Below are 15,655 nucleotides of genomic sequence, written 5' to 3'. Positions count from 1 at the left end.
GGGTACCAATGAGCAACTGTGCTGTCCAGTGGAGACACTCTTTTTCTTTAATGGCTTTCTGAGGGCTTTTGTTCTCTTCTTTCCACGTCCATTTTCCTCTCTCTTACACACCCCCTAATAAAACCGCCCACTGAAACCAAATCCGATAGCTCAGTTGGTAGAGCATGAGATTCTTGATCACAGGGCCATGGGTTCGAATCCTACATTGGGCAAAAAGATTCCTGAATTGCAGGGGGTTGGACTAGATGACGCTTGTGGTCCCTTCCAACTCTACAATTCGATGATTCTATGACAGTGTCCGCCACATATTAGTAATACACCATTAACCGTGTGCATATGTTTCTTTTTTTATTTTTACATTCATTTACTTGCCCCTCCTTTTCTCCAGTGAGCTCAAGGTGCTGTACAATGTTCTTTTTATCCATTTTTATCCTCACAACAACCCCTTGAAGCTGGTTAGGCTCAGAGTGTGACTGGTTCATTCAGCGAGCTTCATTGCCAAGGGGGCATCTGAATCTGGGCATTCCCAGTTCTAGAATAAAACTCTTAAATATCACTCCAGACTGCTGCTTATTGCAGATTATGGTATGTAATTAATTGAATTAATTAACATACTGTTGCATCCGGAAAGGCACCTACAGCAACTTCTTCTACAGCTGATATTTAGTGCCCCTTCCCAAGTCTTTTGTGATGTAGTAATTTGGACATCAGCCCTTATAATCCCCATATTACAGAAAGGGGGAATATTTGATGACAGCCAAGAAAAATAAGCCCGAGATCAGAAAAAGCTGAATGGAGTGCTTTGGGCGTTCCCTCTTGATTTTCATTAACAATCTTTGGAATGGAAGGAGAATGAATTTTTTAGTGTTGCATCAAGGTGTGTATCTGTGCTTTGCACAATGCAGTTTGTACTCACTAGTATTCATGTATACTCTTGAATTATGATGTCCAACCACAAATTTTATTCCACAGTTTAACCCACTCCATCTTTCAGAAAGCCAGGCATTTGCATTCAGGTGAAGCTTCCTGTCTATCATTCTTGTCCTGGACAAAAAAGAAAAAAAAAAGGAAAACTGATCATGGATTTCCATCCCCTTCCTCTGCTTTCATTTAAAACAGGCATGGCCAAACTTGGCCCTCCAGATGTTTTGGGACTACAACTCCCATCATCCCTAGCTAACAGGACCAGTGGTAAGGGATGATGGGAATTGTAGTTGCAAAACATCTGGAGGGCCAAGTTTGGCCATGCCTGATTTAAAACTTTTGGGTTTTTTGGGGAAAAAATAACAACCCCACATAATTAGTGAATGAAAACCATAGTTATGAAGGAGATTCATGAACTGATCTTGCATCTGTTTACATTTTTTTGCGAAAAGTAGTCCAGAGGAGGTGGGGTCTTATTAAGATTTGAAGATATATCCTGGAAAGTTGAGGCATCTCTAGTGTCATTTTTGGGTGGTGGTGGGGCTATAGAAGAGCTAAGATTCTCCGCCTATTTCAGTATTCTTCTCAGCTGTTCATGCCAATATGCTGAGCTTCTAGTCATCCGATACTTGGCCACTTCAAGCAGCTTAGGAATTTCTTGGCTGTCATCTTAGTGGTTCTCTGAAGCTTATGCAGAGAACTTTTCCTTCTGATGCAAGTGTGACATTTATTCCTATGAATATACTGGGTGCTCCTTGGCTCCAGTGGAAAAATTCTTGAGGAGCCAAAGATGTGGCATCACCCTATCATTTTTTTTTAAAGCTGCAATTGGACACTGTTCCATCTGTCCATTTGCCTGTCTCAGAGGACTCTGACATCTGCACCAAAATCTAGTCTCTCTCCCCCCCTCCCATTTTGGATCCATCAGCTCACTCTGTGTGGTTGTCTCTCTGTGTGTTTGTTTCAACAGCTAGGTGTTGCAGCGTTTATTTTCATATACTGTGGCCTTTCATATTCCTTTTCCTGGAATAAGCAGCAAAACAAAATGGCGTCTCTTTCCCATTCACTGCTTTTCAATTGGTCAGTGTTTCTACTTCCTATTGAAACCAGCAGCTGAGATCCCAATTTATTATATCATGCACCATATGTGAGATTTCACTTATGCGCAGCATTTATACAGATATGAAGAACCTGTGACCATGCAAGACTTTTCTTCTGCCTGAGGCAGAAGAGCAAATGGTGCCCCATACCAATTGTACTCAGTATATGTGGCACCAAAAGCTGGTCAAATTATTTTGGTACCTGAGGCAAAACATTCCTCCCTGGGAATCAAAATACAACCAAAAAATTGAAGTAACTAGTCATTTACTGCCCTTTCATGACACTCCAAGTCACAGACCAGAAGTGGCAGTATCACTATGCCTAACAGTAAAATGAGGCTTGGTTGTTGTACTCCAATTCCCATCAGCTCCAGCTAGAATGACCACTGGTCATGGATGATGGAGTTATAGTCCAATACACTATGGAGGCTATAAGTTCCCCATTCCTGAAGTATGATTTCTTATCCTCTACCTTTGAATTCATAAAATTAATCGATTTCAGATCTCCCCTGCATATTATTCTGTGGTTTCTGCTGTATCATCTACTGTGGCAATACCCTCATTGACTGCTTAAGGCCCCAGTTCCTCATGAACTGCTGCCACCCACATGAACCCGCCTGGGGAGATGAGGGATGAGGGAGCTGGCCAGGAACCCAGACAGCTGGTGGGGGTCCTCTAATCCTGGTGAAGGGATATCTCAATTCATTGGTTCCTCAGGATCATTGGCAATGTGGAGATCAGATGGGGGAGGAGTCCTGCTCCTTTGCTCCTCATTGGAGGAGGCCTCATGTTTGAGGACCAGGCAAATGGATACGAGGGTACGATCAGTGCCGGATTTATGTATAAGCTAAACAAGCTATAGCTTAGGGCCCCACTCTCTTGGGCCCCCCAAAAAAATTTAAAGGGAAAAAACTGGATGTACATTTCCAAAATATAAGATAAAAAACAAATAAAATAAAACAAAACCTACATACAGTAACAGTGTTGTGTGTTGTGTAGGCTCCTATGATGTAAGCAATGGGCGCCGCATATAGCATATATTCAACACCAAAAACAGTGACAATTTGTTGTTGACAAAGGACAGCTGGACATATAAAGGGCCCCGTTACCTTCAGTAGCTTAGGGCCTTATCAAACCTGGGTACGATTCACCTTTCCTTCCATTTGCTAGCCTCTCAGGCAAAGTGCTAATGCCCAAATAGGAATTGTCAGTAAATATTTTCCCAACAAAGTCGTGCTCATAAAAGATAACTCACATTTCTTTACTATTTGTCATGAGAAGACAGCATCAACAACCTTGTTATTGTCTAGGTACAGTCAGTGCATGATCTGTGTTTCCTTTATTAGCAAGGCTGTTGCTATTTCCACAGAGAGTTTCCACAGGTGTGCAAAATATAGATAAGGATCTAGTGGTGATGATAGGGATCTAGTGGTGACAGCAACAGCAAAAAGGCTTCCCTTCACTCTATAGAAATAGACTGTTATCAGGCACCTTTTGATCCAATCTATAGGTACTGAATTTTGGCTGGTCATTTCAACTTCGCAGAAGTCCAGAAACAATTCTGTGTATACGGTAGTTTGCCCTTCCAGAAATTATTTGAAGGCATGCACATTTATCAGAAGTGAGCAGAAATTTCATTTCAGATTAGCTTCTTTGAGTTCCCTTAGAAAGAAAAGTAGGATAATAAAATAAATAGTATCCATTGCATCCACAGTACAGTCTTGTTTTTCTTTTTGTTTGTTTTTTTGCTAATGACTATAATTCACTTTTTGCAATATAACACAATTTTCAAGTCTCTGTGACTATTAAATTCCACCGATTCGCCTCTAGTTTTTGCAATGCATGAGCAATGATCTGCCTCTAGGAGGAGCTACAACCCTTAGATATGACTACTGTAAAGTGATTCCAGAGTTTACTGTCATTCATAAGCGAGTTATCAAAATGAAGTAGTGAACATTTCACCTTTCAGTGATGTCATAGACCAAAGGAAGTGCTCTGATTGCAGATCTTCACTTTATTTTTCCTCCTCATTCCCTCCTCTCCCTTCTCCTCATGCAAAGCAAGGCTGTGACATTGTTTCTTTCGCGAAAAGGTCCATTTCACACCACAAAAGCTAACTGGGCATGGCAACTCTCTGTGTCGGTTATCGTCTGTCAAATCAGAAGCAAATGTGAAAGCGATAGTTATATCCTCTTTTTTCACCTTTCCTTATCTATAATATATCTATCTAATCTCAATCTGATCTTTGCAGAGGAAATCTGAAACTTCATCTTTAAAAGCACAGATGTTCAAAATGTGGTCTCCTGTCACTTAGGAGGAAATTTGCCTAGTGAACATGTTAGGATATACCTGGATTTTACACAGAAGCATCCAAACACATATTCTCAAGTGCATCACAAAAGTATTGCAGTTTTTTAAAAACGTTTCTTGCAGGACCCTGGGACCTGAAGACTCAGTGGAAGTGCAATTTTAAAACATGTTCCAAAGAGTTTGATTCCTTCTCTGCCCATCTTTATGGCATTGTTGTTGTTGTTTAGTCGTTTAGTCGTGTCCGACTCTTCGTGACCCCATGGACCAAAGCACGCCAGGCACTCCTGTCTTCCACTGCCTCCCACAGTTTGATCAGACTCATGTTTGTAGCTTCGAGAACACTGTCCAACCATCTCGCCCTCTGTCGTCCCCTTCTCCTTGTGCCCTCCATCTTTCCCAGCATCAGGGTCTTTTCCAGGGAGTCTTCTCTTCTCATGAGGTGGCCAAAGTATTGGAGCCTCAGCTTTACAATCTGTCCTTCCAGTGAGCACTCAGGGCTGATTTCCTTAAGAATGGAGAGGTTTGATCTTCTTGCAGTCCATGGAACTCTCAAAAGTCTCCTCCAGCACCAGAATTCAAAAGCATCAATTCTTCGGCGATCAGCCTTCTTTATGGTCCAGCTCTCACTTCCATACATCACTACTGGGAAAACCATAGCTTTAACTATACGGACCTTTGTTGGTAAGGTGATGTCTCTGCTTTTTAAGATGCTGTCTAGGTTTGTCATCGCTTTTCTCCCAAGAAGCAGGCGTCTTTTAATTTTGTTGCTGCTGTCACCATCTGCAGTGATCATGGAGCCCAAGAAAGTAAAATCTCTCACTGCCTCCATTTCTTCCCCTTCTATTTGCCAGGAGGTGATGGGACCAGTGACATTTACTTTATGGCATTACTTGGGTCAAATTCATCTGTGGAAGTAGAGAGTCTTGTTTCTGCTAAATGAGCAATATCAGATTTCTTGCTGCAGTTTTGAACCTGAACCTGTATTTCAGGGGTAGGGGATTGTTTTTCAGCCTGAGGGTTGCATCCCTTTGTGGAAGAGCTTTTGGGGACCATATGCCAGTGGTGGGAGGTGCTGGAACCCACACTGCATGGATTTAATACCAAAAGTGTACAGGGCCACCACCGCTCTATTTCTCTGATAGACACACACGGGGGTGGTGCGTCCCATTTTGCCTTGTGAGTTGAAACAGGAAGTGTCTAAGGAAAAGGGTCTGACCCAGTTCTCCCTCCTCTGCCAACCCCTGGCAGTCTAGTAAAAAGGTTTTGTAAGTATTGTGATCTTGTTTGCATTTCTCCCTCTGACCCTTTTTAGAGCTCACTATGATGACACCGCTACCTACACTGCCGTGGCAACAAATGTGCACGGTCAGGCGTCCACCAGTGCTGCTGTCGTCGTGAGGAGTAAGTAAGCTACAGAGACAGTCCAAAGAGAAATACCCACAACGATGCTTAAGTTGCTCGTGTCAGAACTGTTTGTCCCTTTCTTTCAGGGTTCAGAGGTGATGAGGAGCCTTATCCTGCTGGAGTTCTTCCTATTACCTGTAAGTCCACTTAGTAATTTGATGTAGTTGTATGGGTGTCAGGAGTCTGCATAGTACATTTCCCCAGAATCATAATAAATTTTGCTTCAAGTCTGCTGTTGGGCACAATTTAAGATGGCAGTTTTAACCTATACAGCTCTGAACGGCCTGGGGCCTGCCTATCTTAGAAACACCTCAATCTCAATGAGCTCTTTGCACCGTTAGGAGAGGACTTCTTGTGGGTGCCAAATAACATCTGCTGGGGCTGTTGTGTGTCGAGGTCCCCAAGTGGTGTAGTGGTTAAGAGCGGTAGACTCGTAATCTGGTGAACCGGGTTCGCTTCCCTGCTCCTCCATATGCAGCTGCTGGGTGACCTTGGGCTAGTCACACTTCTCTGAAGTCTCTCAGCCCCACTCACCTCACAGAGTGTTTGTTGTGGGGGAGGAAGGGAAAGGAGAATGTTAGCCGCTTTGAGACTCCTTCAGGTAGTGATAAAGCGGGATATCAAATCCAAATCCAAACCCCAAATAAAACACAATTCACACATAATTTTAGTTTAAGGTTTTTGGCATAATTTTGGCCACAACTTTATTAAAATACAAAAAATGTGAGTGGTTGCTTAGGCCTTGGTTATGACTATCTGACCCCGCATGGGGGCAGACTGACATTTCGCACGTCCGCGAAAGTCAAAAAGGGAGGACATTTTGGGGAGAGCGATGGAGAAGGGGACCTTCCCTCACCTCTCCCCAAATGCTCCCAGGGGCTCTTGCGTGGCCCTAGGCCCTTGTCAGGGGTTTGGACAAAAGCATGGCAAGCCCCTGGATTCCTTTAACAGAATACCCTTGCAGCAGCAGCATTAGAGGGGCAGGCACAGCCAATCCATGCCCCTCTACCAACCAAATCCTAAAACCAATGCCTAACCGCAACCTTACAAGTTGTGACGATTTGCTATGCAGTAGGCAAAAACCAAATGGCACCAGCCAATCAGCCAAATGAACAAAATTCCTACCGTGCCCCTGCCCCAAAAGCAGACGACCCCATGACAGGCATAGCAAGGTCAGCATGAACAAACCCTAGATATAGGGAGGCTGGGCGGGCAATCCAATGCGCGCAGCGAAAAGAGGAAGCTCAATGCTGCGCGCAGGGGTTTTAACATTTCTAGCTGTCAATCAGAAAATGGCAACATCAAAATCTCCCCCACAACAAGGGGAGCCCAATCACAACAGTGGCCAACTCAATTTTACCCACCCAGTAACAGTGGGGTGTCCTGTAAGCTCCCACCGCAACACGTGCTCTCCATTAAGGAGAACACGCTCTAGCAGGACCTTCTAAGCCAAGGTTTCCCAAACTTGGGTCTCTAGCTGTTTTTGGACTACATTTCCCATCATCCCTGACCACTGGGCCTGCTTCCTAGGGATGATAGGAGTTGTAGTCCAAAAACAGTTGGAGACCCAAGTTTGGGAAACCCTGTTCTAAGCAGTGCTCCTGGTCTGTGGAATTCCTTCCCAAAACAACCTCACCAAATGATCAACTCCTGGGGGAAAGTCTAAACTGTCCTATGTTTGATGTCTTGCTGGGGTTATGAATCTCTCTATCTTGTTTTTTCTCCCTCTATTACTGTACTTCATGCTGGTTCCTTCTTGTTTTGCTTACAGTGCCCATGCCCCTGGACATCTGCTTCTCCCATTTTGATGTTCAGTTCTTGGAGAGGTTTGGTGTCACCTTTGGTGTGGAAGGGGAAACATTGACCCTCAGGTGTGATCTGCTGATCACACCAGAGCTGAATCGCCTTCGACCTCGTGCTGAGTGGTACAGAGATGGTAAGTTTTTCTTTCTTCAGGTGAAACATGTGGCTGCTCTTAAATTGCCGCTCACCTTTTTCTCAGGTGGGCGGTGGTTGCGGCCTTAAAGTTGTGGCCGTTTTAAAATCCACATTGTTGTTTGCTTGAGTTATTTCATCCCACTTCACTTTAGTCGCTGCCAGGGGAGGGGGCACTGCAACTGGGAACGCAGTTTTATTTTTAATTTTTCAAGGGGTATAATATTGTGTGATGTCAGTCAGAAACGTACTCTGTGGGTGTCCTTGGGTAGATCCCTCAAGAGCACCAGACATGTTGATAGTGGCGGCTATCTCTCTGCAAATCGTCAGTGTACTGTGAATTAATAGCATTAGTCTAGAAAGCCAATGGTAAAAGTCCTCTTGGGTAAGGGCGTTACTAATGGACTGATGAATATTTTTCTTTAAAAAGTACTGATTTTAGCACACTCAGCATAGATAAGTCTGGGTTTGCGTTCACTCCCTTCTACAAGTTGTTTCATTTTTCTCAGTATTAAAATCTTTCCCTCCTCATCTTTTTTTTCTGAATTAATTATACGAACGAATAAGGTGGACTTCCACAGTTTACTTCCCCTAATTGGGCCCATGGGAATTTCCTGCTTGCTCCAAATTACTATAGTTTAAAGCATTTATTGGCTATTAAACTCTGGAGAATGCAGTATGTATAAAAATCAGTTAAGTCACATCCTGTTTATGGTTCACACATTCTGGAAGTACAAAGAGACACATTTCAGTTTTCTGCTGCTGATTAACATTACAGGATTTCTATTCTAAAATACTTGGCAAAAGCAGGCTTGCCATACAACAGGGAAATTCACGACATGTCCTGATTTTGAGGTGTAAAATTGGCATCATGGTTTTTATACAGTATATGTTGGTTGCTGCCCAGAGTGGCTGGGGCGACCCAGTCAGATGAGTGGGATGTAATAATAATAATAATAATAATAATAATAATAATAATAATAATAATAATAATGGAATAGGACATCCCTATTTTCATTGGAGAAATGTTGGAGGGTATGGATCCAGGATATGACCTACAACATGCTCTCAGCCAATGATATATTGAGATGGCTACTGGTTGTCACGGAAGCCATGAAGTCCTCAATTGGGGACACTCAAGGTGGCCTTGGTATGAAAGTTTTGTTTCCCAACACTACTCTGTGGGAGTTCTCCAACATCACCTTCTGGCCCCAGCACAAGGCACAAATGACATTACAATCACTTAATTGCATAGGTGTTAATTGCACAGTTAATTGCACGCTTAATTGCACAGTCTAAAATATTCTGACTTTTGAAAGTTGTCTGTGTATTTCCAGACACAACTCGTGCAGAGATCTGAACTTAAGTGCTCATTGTAACAAGACCTTATTGATTAGACTATATCTGTATAGAACAGTTCTCAGGAAGCTAAACACGCCCCCTTGCCCTAAAAGTAGCCAAATCAATTATTAAGGTAAGAGGTAAGAACTGGAATCGGTGGGATCTTCTTTAGCCAAGATAAAATATTCTACACGTTTCATTGCATCAATTTCACTAGTCATACTGATTAATTTACATTAATTTTGAGTCATAACCTCTCACCTGTGAGAAATTCAAACTTAATTTGATTCACTGCTCAGCAGGAATGCCCACAAGATTTTAAATTAAGTGTGTATTTATAGCAGACTTCAGATTAAACTGAAATCTGGCCTTAAGTCATTTCCCCCCCTTCCAATTTAATCTGACACATGCCTTGGATAGAGAAGTTTATTTAAAAGGATCAAAAGTGCATACACAGAGTGATAACTCTTGATTAGGTGTGTGCAATCCAGCCAAAGTTAAGCATATTTAAATCCCATTGATTTATGTGGGAGAGCAAAGCCTGTGCTTAACTCGCTGTTGTTGAAATCAATAGGTCTTAAAATACTTAACTTTGACTGGATCGTTCTCTAGATTATGTTTTCATGACACTGCTTCAAAAGGGTTTGTGGCTTTTTTGGTAGGGGGAATGGGGTCCAGGTGAGCTGATTTGTTTAAAATGGAACTGTTGAGACATCAAGTCACCAGGTCTCTGAGGGACAGTCTTGAGTAGTGCAAAAATAGAATACGCATATCTTTATATAATTGGAGGTGGCATGAATCTGAAGGTTGACAGTTTGGTTCTTTAAAGATAGAACTTTAAAAGATACGCTCTAAAGTTTCTCCTGAATACGTTTACCCTAAAACGACTGTCTCAATGATTCAGCGCAGGTCAGAATAGGATCGGGGTCAGTCAGTCACTGCTAACCTGATGATATGTGCAAATCTGTTCCAGATGTGCTTGTGAAAGATTCTAAGTGGACAAAAACATTCTTTGGAGATGGCCGGGCAGCACTGTCCTTTACCCACCTGAACAAGGATGACGAAGGCTTATATACGTTGCGTTTAGTTTCGAAAGGAGGAGTGAGTGAATACAGTGCATTTCTGTTTGTGAGAGGTATGGTGTTCTTTTGTATTGTTGTTGTTGTTGTTTAGTCGTTTAGTCGTGTCCTACTCTTTGTGACCCCATGGACCAGAGCACGCTTGGCACTCCTGTCTTCCACTGCCTCCCACAGTTTAGTCAAACTCATGCTGGTAGCTTTGAGAACACTGTCCAGCCATCTCATCCTCTGTCGTCCCCTTTTCCTTGTGCCCTCCGTCTTTCCCAACATCAGGGTCTTTTCCAGGGAGTCTTCTCTTCTCATGAGGTGGCCAAACTATTGGAGCCTCAGCTTCAGGATCTGTCCTTCCAGTGAGCACTCAGGGCTGATTTCCTTAAGAATGGAGAGGTTTGATCTTCTTGCAGTCCATGGGACTCTCAAGAATCTCCTCCAGCACCATAATTCAAAAGCATCAATTCTTCGGCGATCAGCCTTCTTTATGGTCCAGCTCTCACTTCCATACATCACTACTGGGAAAACCATAGCTTTAACAATATGGACCTTTGTTGGCAAGGTGTTCTTTGGTATATGGAACAATTATGCTTTGCTCTGCATGTCCGATCATCAGAACTGGGAGTGGGGGGAAGCAGGCCGCAACAGTCTATCTTTGCCAGATGTCATCACCATGGGAAATTAGGAGACATGTCCCTTAGAGACACTCCCTTTCAGGGGTTGTGCTTGTTGTGGCTGACTATCATGCAAGAACAGGGATGCAACACTTGTGTGTCCACACCATGGTGCTTACAGGTACTGGAGAATTTGATTCAATTCATGGAATGCCTGAGGGAGAAAAGAAAAAGGGGTTGCCTAAATCAGATGTGTAAATGAAAAGGAGAGGAATACATTAAGATAGAATGAAGGTCACCATTTGACCTCACATTTGCGTTCACAATTCCCCCTGGCAAGTCAGAATAATATTATATGAGTCCATAGGGGAAGGGGCTCCATTTTAAATTCCTTCTTTTAAATGAGCACATTTCTGTTATGTGTAGCATTTTAGATTTCGTTAAATACTTTGGGAGAAATCCTCTGCTATAAGCAGTCGAGCTATGCTGCATTATACTCTGTGACAGAATAGCTCTGATAATAAACTTATTTTCTTGCAAGTATAAACAATTTCAGTAGAATTTACTTCCAAAGAAGTTCACTCTGACTCCCAACCTTAGAAATACTGTGGGTTCTTTTTTACATACAAATCTTCTGTGCCGTTTGGTGCTGGGGGCGGGCCAAAGATTTACCATTTCTCTCTCTGAAACAAGTACCAATGTCATCTCATAAAACTTCCTAGCTCTCTGTTTTTTGTTCTTGTTTTTCCCTTCACTGGAGCCATATTTTGTTTCTCCAGTATACTCTTTGCTCATAAACTTACATGGAAAATTCCACCTCAGAGAAGACAAGATGGCAGAAGGTGCAAGTTGAATGTTCATAGTGGTCAGCTCTGATACAGGGAGATGGAACCTGTGGCCCCCCAGACTCCAACTCCCATCATGTCTTGGCACTGGCTATACTGTGGCTGATGGGAGTTGGAGTCCAACAAGATCTGGAGGGCAACAGATTCTTGTTCTAATACATGCTCCCCAATGAACGAATCTCTGAATTAAGGGGGCTTCAGGGCAACATGGGTGTTGAAGATGTTTATTGTCATTTAAAAAATAATAATTCCCAAAGAAAAGTGAACATTATTGAATTAAGACAGTTATGAAATGGTGTGGGACACGGGTGGCACTGTGGGTTAAACCACAGAGCCTAGGACTTGCCGATCAGAAGGTCAGCGGTTCAAATCCCCGTGACAGGGTGAGCTCCCGTTGCTCGGTCCCAGCTCCTGCCAACCTAGCAGTTTGAAAGCACGTCAAAGTGCAAGTAGATAAATAGGTACTGCTCCAGCGGGAAGGTAAACAACGTTTCCATGCACTGCTCTGGTTCGCCAGAAGCAGCTTAGTCATGCTGGCCACATGACCTGGAATCTGTACATCGGCTCCCTTGGCCAATAAAGCGAGATGAGTGCTGCAACCCCAGAGTTGGCCATGACTGGACCTAATGGTCAGGGGTCCCGTTACCTTTACCTTTATGAAAGGGCAGCCAATCCACATTTTGGGTAAGAAGCCCAACATTGGTAAGATAAAAAACAATCCTGGGAGGAAAATATTCTCAAAGAGCCAGTATTTCAACAGATTAGCTATAACATCCAGAATGAGCGCTCACACTTTACATTGTGGGTGCCCTTTGCAGGATCGCGCACGGTGCTACAGTTCCCAGGGAACTTACTGGCAAACAGGGTCTGACCTGCCTCTCAGTGTTATTATTTGTTCACGCCCAGCCTCAGTAATCAAGTTTATTGCTGGGAGGTGGGGCCAGCCCCATTTATAAATACAGGGTGGAGCCGACAGTAGCCAGGCAGTCGGCTCTGGAGATTCACCCTCACTACCCTCCCTTTGTTTAATGTTTCTTGTTTGCAGGTTAACTTTTTCTTCCTCTTTAATGGGAGCTGCTACGGTCTTTGACTGGTTGCTGTTGAAGGACCAGGAAGAAATTTTCCTGCATTGGCAGGTTTTGTCTTCCCCATAGCAATTCATCATAACTTTGGCGGTTTATAGCCTTGGGTGGAATCCTTTAGTCTTTCCTTCCCTATGGGGGGGGGGATGAAGTGGTGACTCACCCCCCTGTGGCAACGATTCCAGGGTCCCCTCTTAAAAGGGGTTATATATATGGGTGTCACTGGCCATACACTGAAAGTCAACTACCCTGTGTGTGGGGATATGGGCTAGGCTGCCTGCAAACATATACATCTTGCAGTGCATCCCCATATCCCATTTACCCTGAGGAGCCCCAGTTCCCCCAGCTGGGGGGCTGGGAGGGATACACGCCCAAGGCCTAAGCCAAGGTCTTCCTACATTTGGAAGTTTATTAAAGTTGTGGCCTAATTTTAATTCCATAACACATCAGAGTCTTTAGTCTTTCTTTATGATCCCTGGGGGCTGGGGCTGTCGCGGCCTGGTCATGCAAACTGGATATTCTTTAAGGCCCAACCGTAGTGCCATGTTGTTGTTTTTTGCATACTCTTTCCTTAATGCATGCACAATGTATGTTCTGGAGGGACATATTTTCCTGTATATAAAATCCCTTTATACAGCTGGATCTATCATGGCATGAAATGCCACTTCTTCCTTTTTTGCACGAATGATTTATGACACATAGCTTATTGTCGCAATGTCAGTTCCTCAGGTTTAGAGCTGAACTTCTTTTTAAAGCCACCAAATTTATGCCTCCCACCCCCCGGTTTAGTTTAATTGAAACCCAGAATCATCACCATCAAGTTTATTTTCCAAACAATGCTCAAAGCAATTCACAAGAATAGGAAACAAAGCAATAGGTATAACATAGTCATAAATATCGCAAACACATTTCATAAATATGGTAATTTATATCCACATTAGCAAACTAACAGAAACATTGCTCATGGGTTTCATATACACGCACCCGCTGAGAATATCAACTGAATTATGGCTCAGATGTCATTAAATCTACATTTTTTGCTTGGTTTCAGATGCTGATGCACTGGTAATGGGGGCACCAGGAGCACCAATGGATGTGAAATGTTATGATGCCAACAGAGATTATGTTATTGTTACTTGGAAACCACCCAATACAACCCACGAAGCTCCAGTTATTGGCTATTTTGTGGACAGGTATATGTCTGGTGGGGTTGCTGTTTCTTTTGTACATCAAACCCATAAACAATGATTAAGGAGTGTAACACTGGTTTTACTTGCTATGGTGAATTAAGAGCATTATCATTCGGGTCTCTTTTATTGCTCCTGTTTCTGTGTGGGGTTTATGATTTTGTCACCAAGTCTCCAGCCTCTGTTCCAGCCTTATTTGAGCTGGGTCACGCAAGCAGATACATGGGATAGCCATCTGGGATAGTTCAGCATGAAACTCTTAATCTTAGGGTGGTGGGTTCAAGCCCCACCTTGGGCAAAAAATTCCTGCATTGCAAGGGACCCATGTGGTCTCTTCCAACTCTACAATTCTATGATAAATCACACCTAAATGTGTGTCAGCTCCATGGACTTTTATAAGATTTTGCCACTACACTCCATTAGTACCTTAACTTACAGCAGAACCCTATTTTGCTGCCCAGTGTTTCTAAAGTCACTGACCAGACTCCACATTCAGCAGGGATGTGTATGGCAAGAAATAACATACATGTCTTCAACAATCCTAACAAACCATGTAAGAGGAATTTTATGCATGGCTTTGCCATTCCACTTTGTTACACGTTCCTGGAGCAGTGTGGGATCCTGTCACAGAGAAGTATCTCGTCTTCGGCATTAGCTGGCTGTTACGAAACGTTGGAAAGCTTTTTCTTCCCCTTGTCTTTTTGTCCCTTTCCAAAACCCAGATGTGAAGTGGGTACTGAAAACTGGGTTCAGTGCAATGATGCTCCTGTTAAAATCTGCAAATATCCAGTGACTGGGCTGTTTGAAGGGCGTTCCTACACATTCCGTGTGAGGGCAGTCAACCAGGCTGGCATCAGCAGGCCATCTAGAATCTCTGAAGCAGTGGCAGCTCTGGACCCCGTTGACTTGGAAAGATTGCAAAGTAAGTAACATGTGAATGAAAGAACTCTTCAGCATTTATTCAAGCTGCAACCTGTTAAGTTGTGGGTGAACATATCAGATGACACAGCGATTCTTCAAGCAGCTCTTGTTTATTCACAGGCCAGGATAGAACTGAACTGAAGGGTTCAGTCAGCCTGCTTATATAGAGCTCCAGTACAACGTTACTGTAACAACTTTCTAAAACTATCCAATCACTGAACGTCACTTTCAATCCCTTATTTGCATCTACAGTATCCCCCTGCTGGCCCAGGGTGAGAACTTCAGTACATAACACAACTCTACACATATTTACTAAGAGCTATGTCCCACTGATTTCAGCGGGACTTCTGCTTGTATAAAAATGTTGAGAATTGCATTGTAACTTAATATTTGAAAGGATTTTTTTTTAAAGCAGAAGGAGATTTTTTTGTGGGGGAGTGGAGAGGTATGTTCCCCCTATTATCTTCACTAGCTAACGATAACACAAGGGAGCACCAACCTTGATATACTTGGCTTTCTTGCTGTCAGAATTAAAAGGTGCACTCTATGATCCAAATGGGTTCCTTTTATTTGTATTATTTCAACATTCAAAATTGATTTCTCAGATATAGTACTCAACCTGTACATCAGAATAGTTTTCTACAACCAGTAAGCTCTTTCTCCTGCCTCTTCCCTCTGCATCTTTAAAAGCCTTTGAAACTCCTCTTGATTATTTCAAGTAAAAATATAACTAATCTGGTATCATTTGTAGATTCCTCTTAACTCTTGTCCAGACAGCAAGGAGTGATTTTCATTTGTCTGGGGTTCTTAAAACAGCTTTTGTTCTGTTTTGTTTCTATTTAACTTATAACAAAGCAATAACTAACAGGACATGTTTAATTTTGAAGAACTTTATCTCTGTTATAAATTGCTAGCTTCAATC

The 15,655-nt window shown here is 42.8% G+C and overlaps 1 protein-coding gene across 1 annotated transcript in view; it reads left to right on the top strand.

Moving 5' to 3' along the window:
• The window catches only part of MYOM2 (myomesin 2), a 91,948-nt gene that overhangs the window by 23,479 nt on the left and 52,814 nt on the right, over positions 1-15,655 (top strand). The window contains exons 7-12 of the mRNA XM_081189292.1: positions 5,647-5,735; positions 5,825-5,875; positions 7,510-7,674; positions 9,988-10,149; positions 13,677-13,818; positions 14,535-14,738. Of these exons, the coding sequence (XP_081045418.1) occupies positions 5,647-5,735; positions 5,825-5,875; positions 7,510-7,674; positions 9,988-10,149; positions 13,677-13,818; positions 14,535-14,738 (813 nt within the window). The remainder of the gene's footprint in view (positions 1-5,646; positions 5,736-5,824; positions 5,876-7,509; positions 7,675-9,987; positions 10,150-13,676; positions 13,819-14,534; positions 14,739-15,655) is intronic.

This window comes from Podarcis bocagei, assembly GCF_964188305.1.
Source record: "Podarcis bocagei genome assembly, chromosome: 3".
In the NCBI taxonomy this organism is placed as follows: domain Eukaryota; kingdom Metazoa; phylum Chordata; class Lepidosauria; order Squamata; family Lacertidae; genus Podarcis; species Podarcis bocagei.
This window is presented reverse-complemented; position numbering and strand designations above follow the sequence as displayed.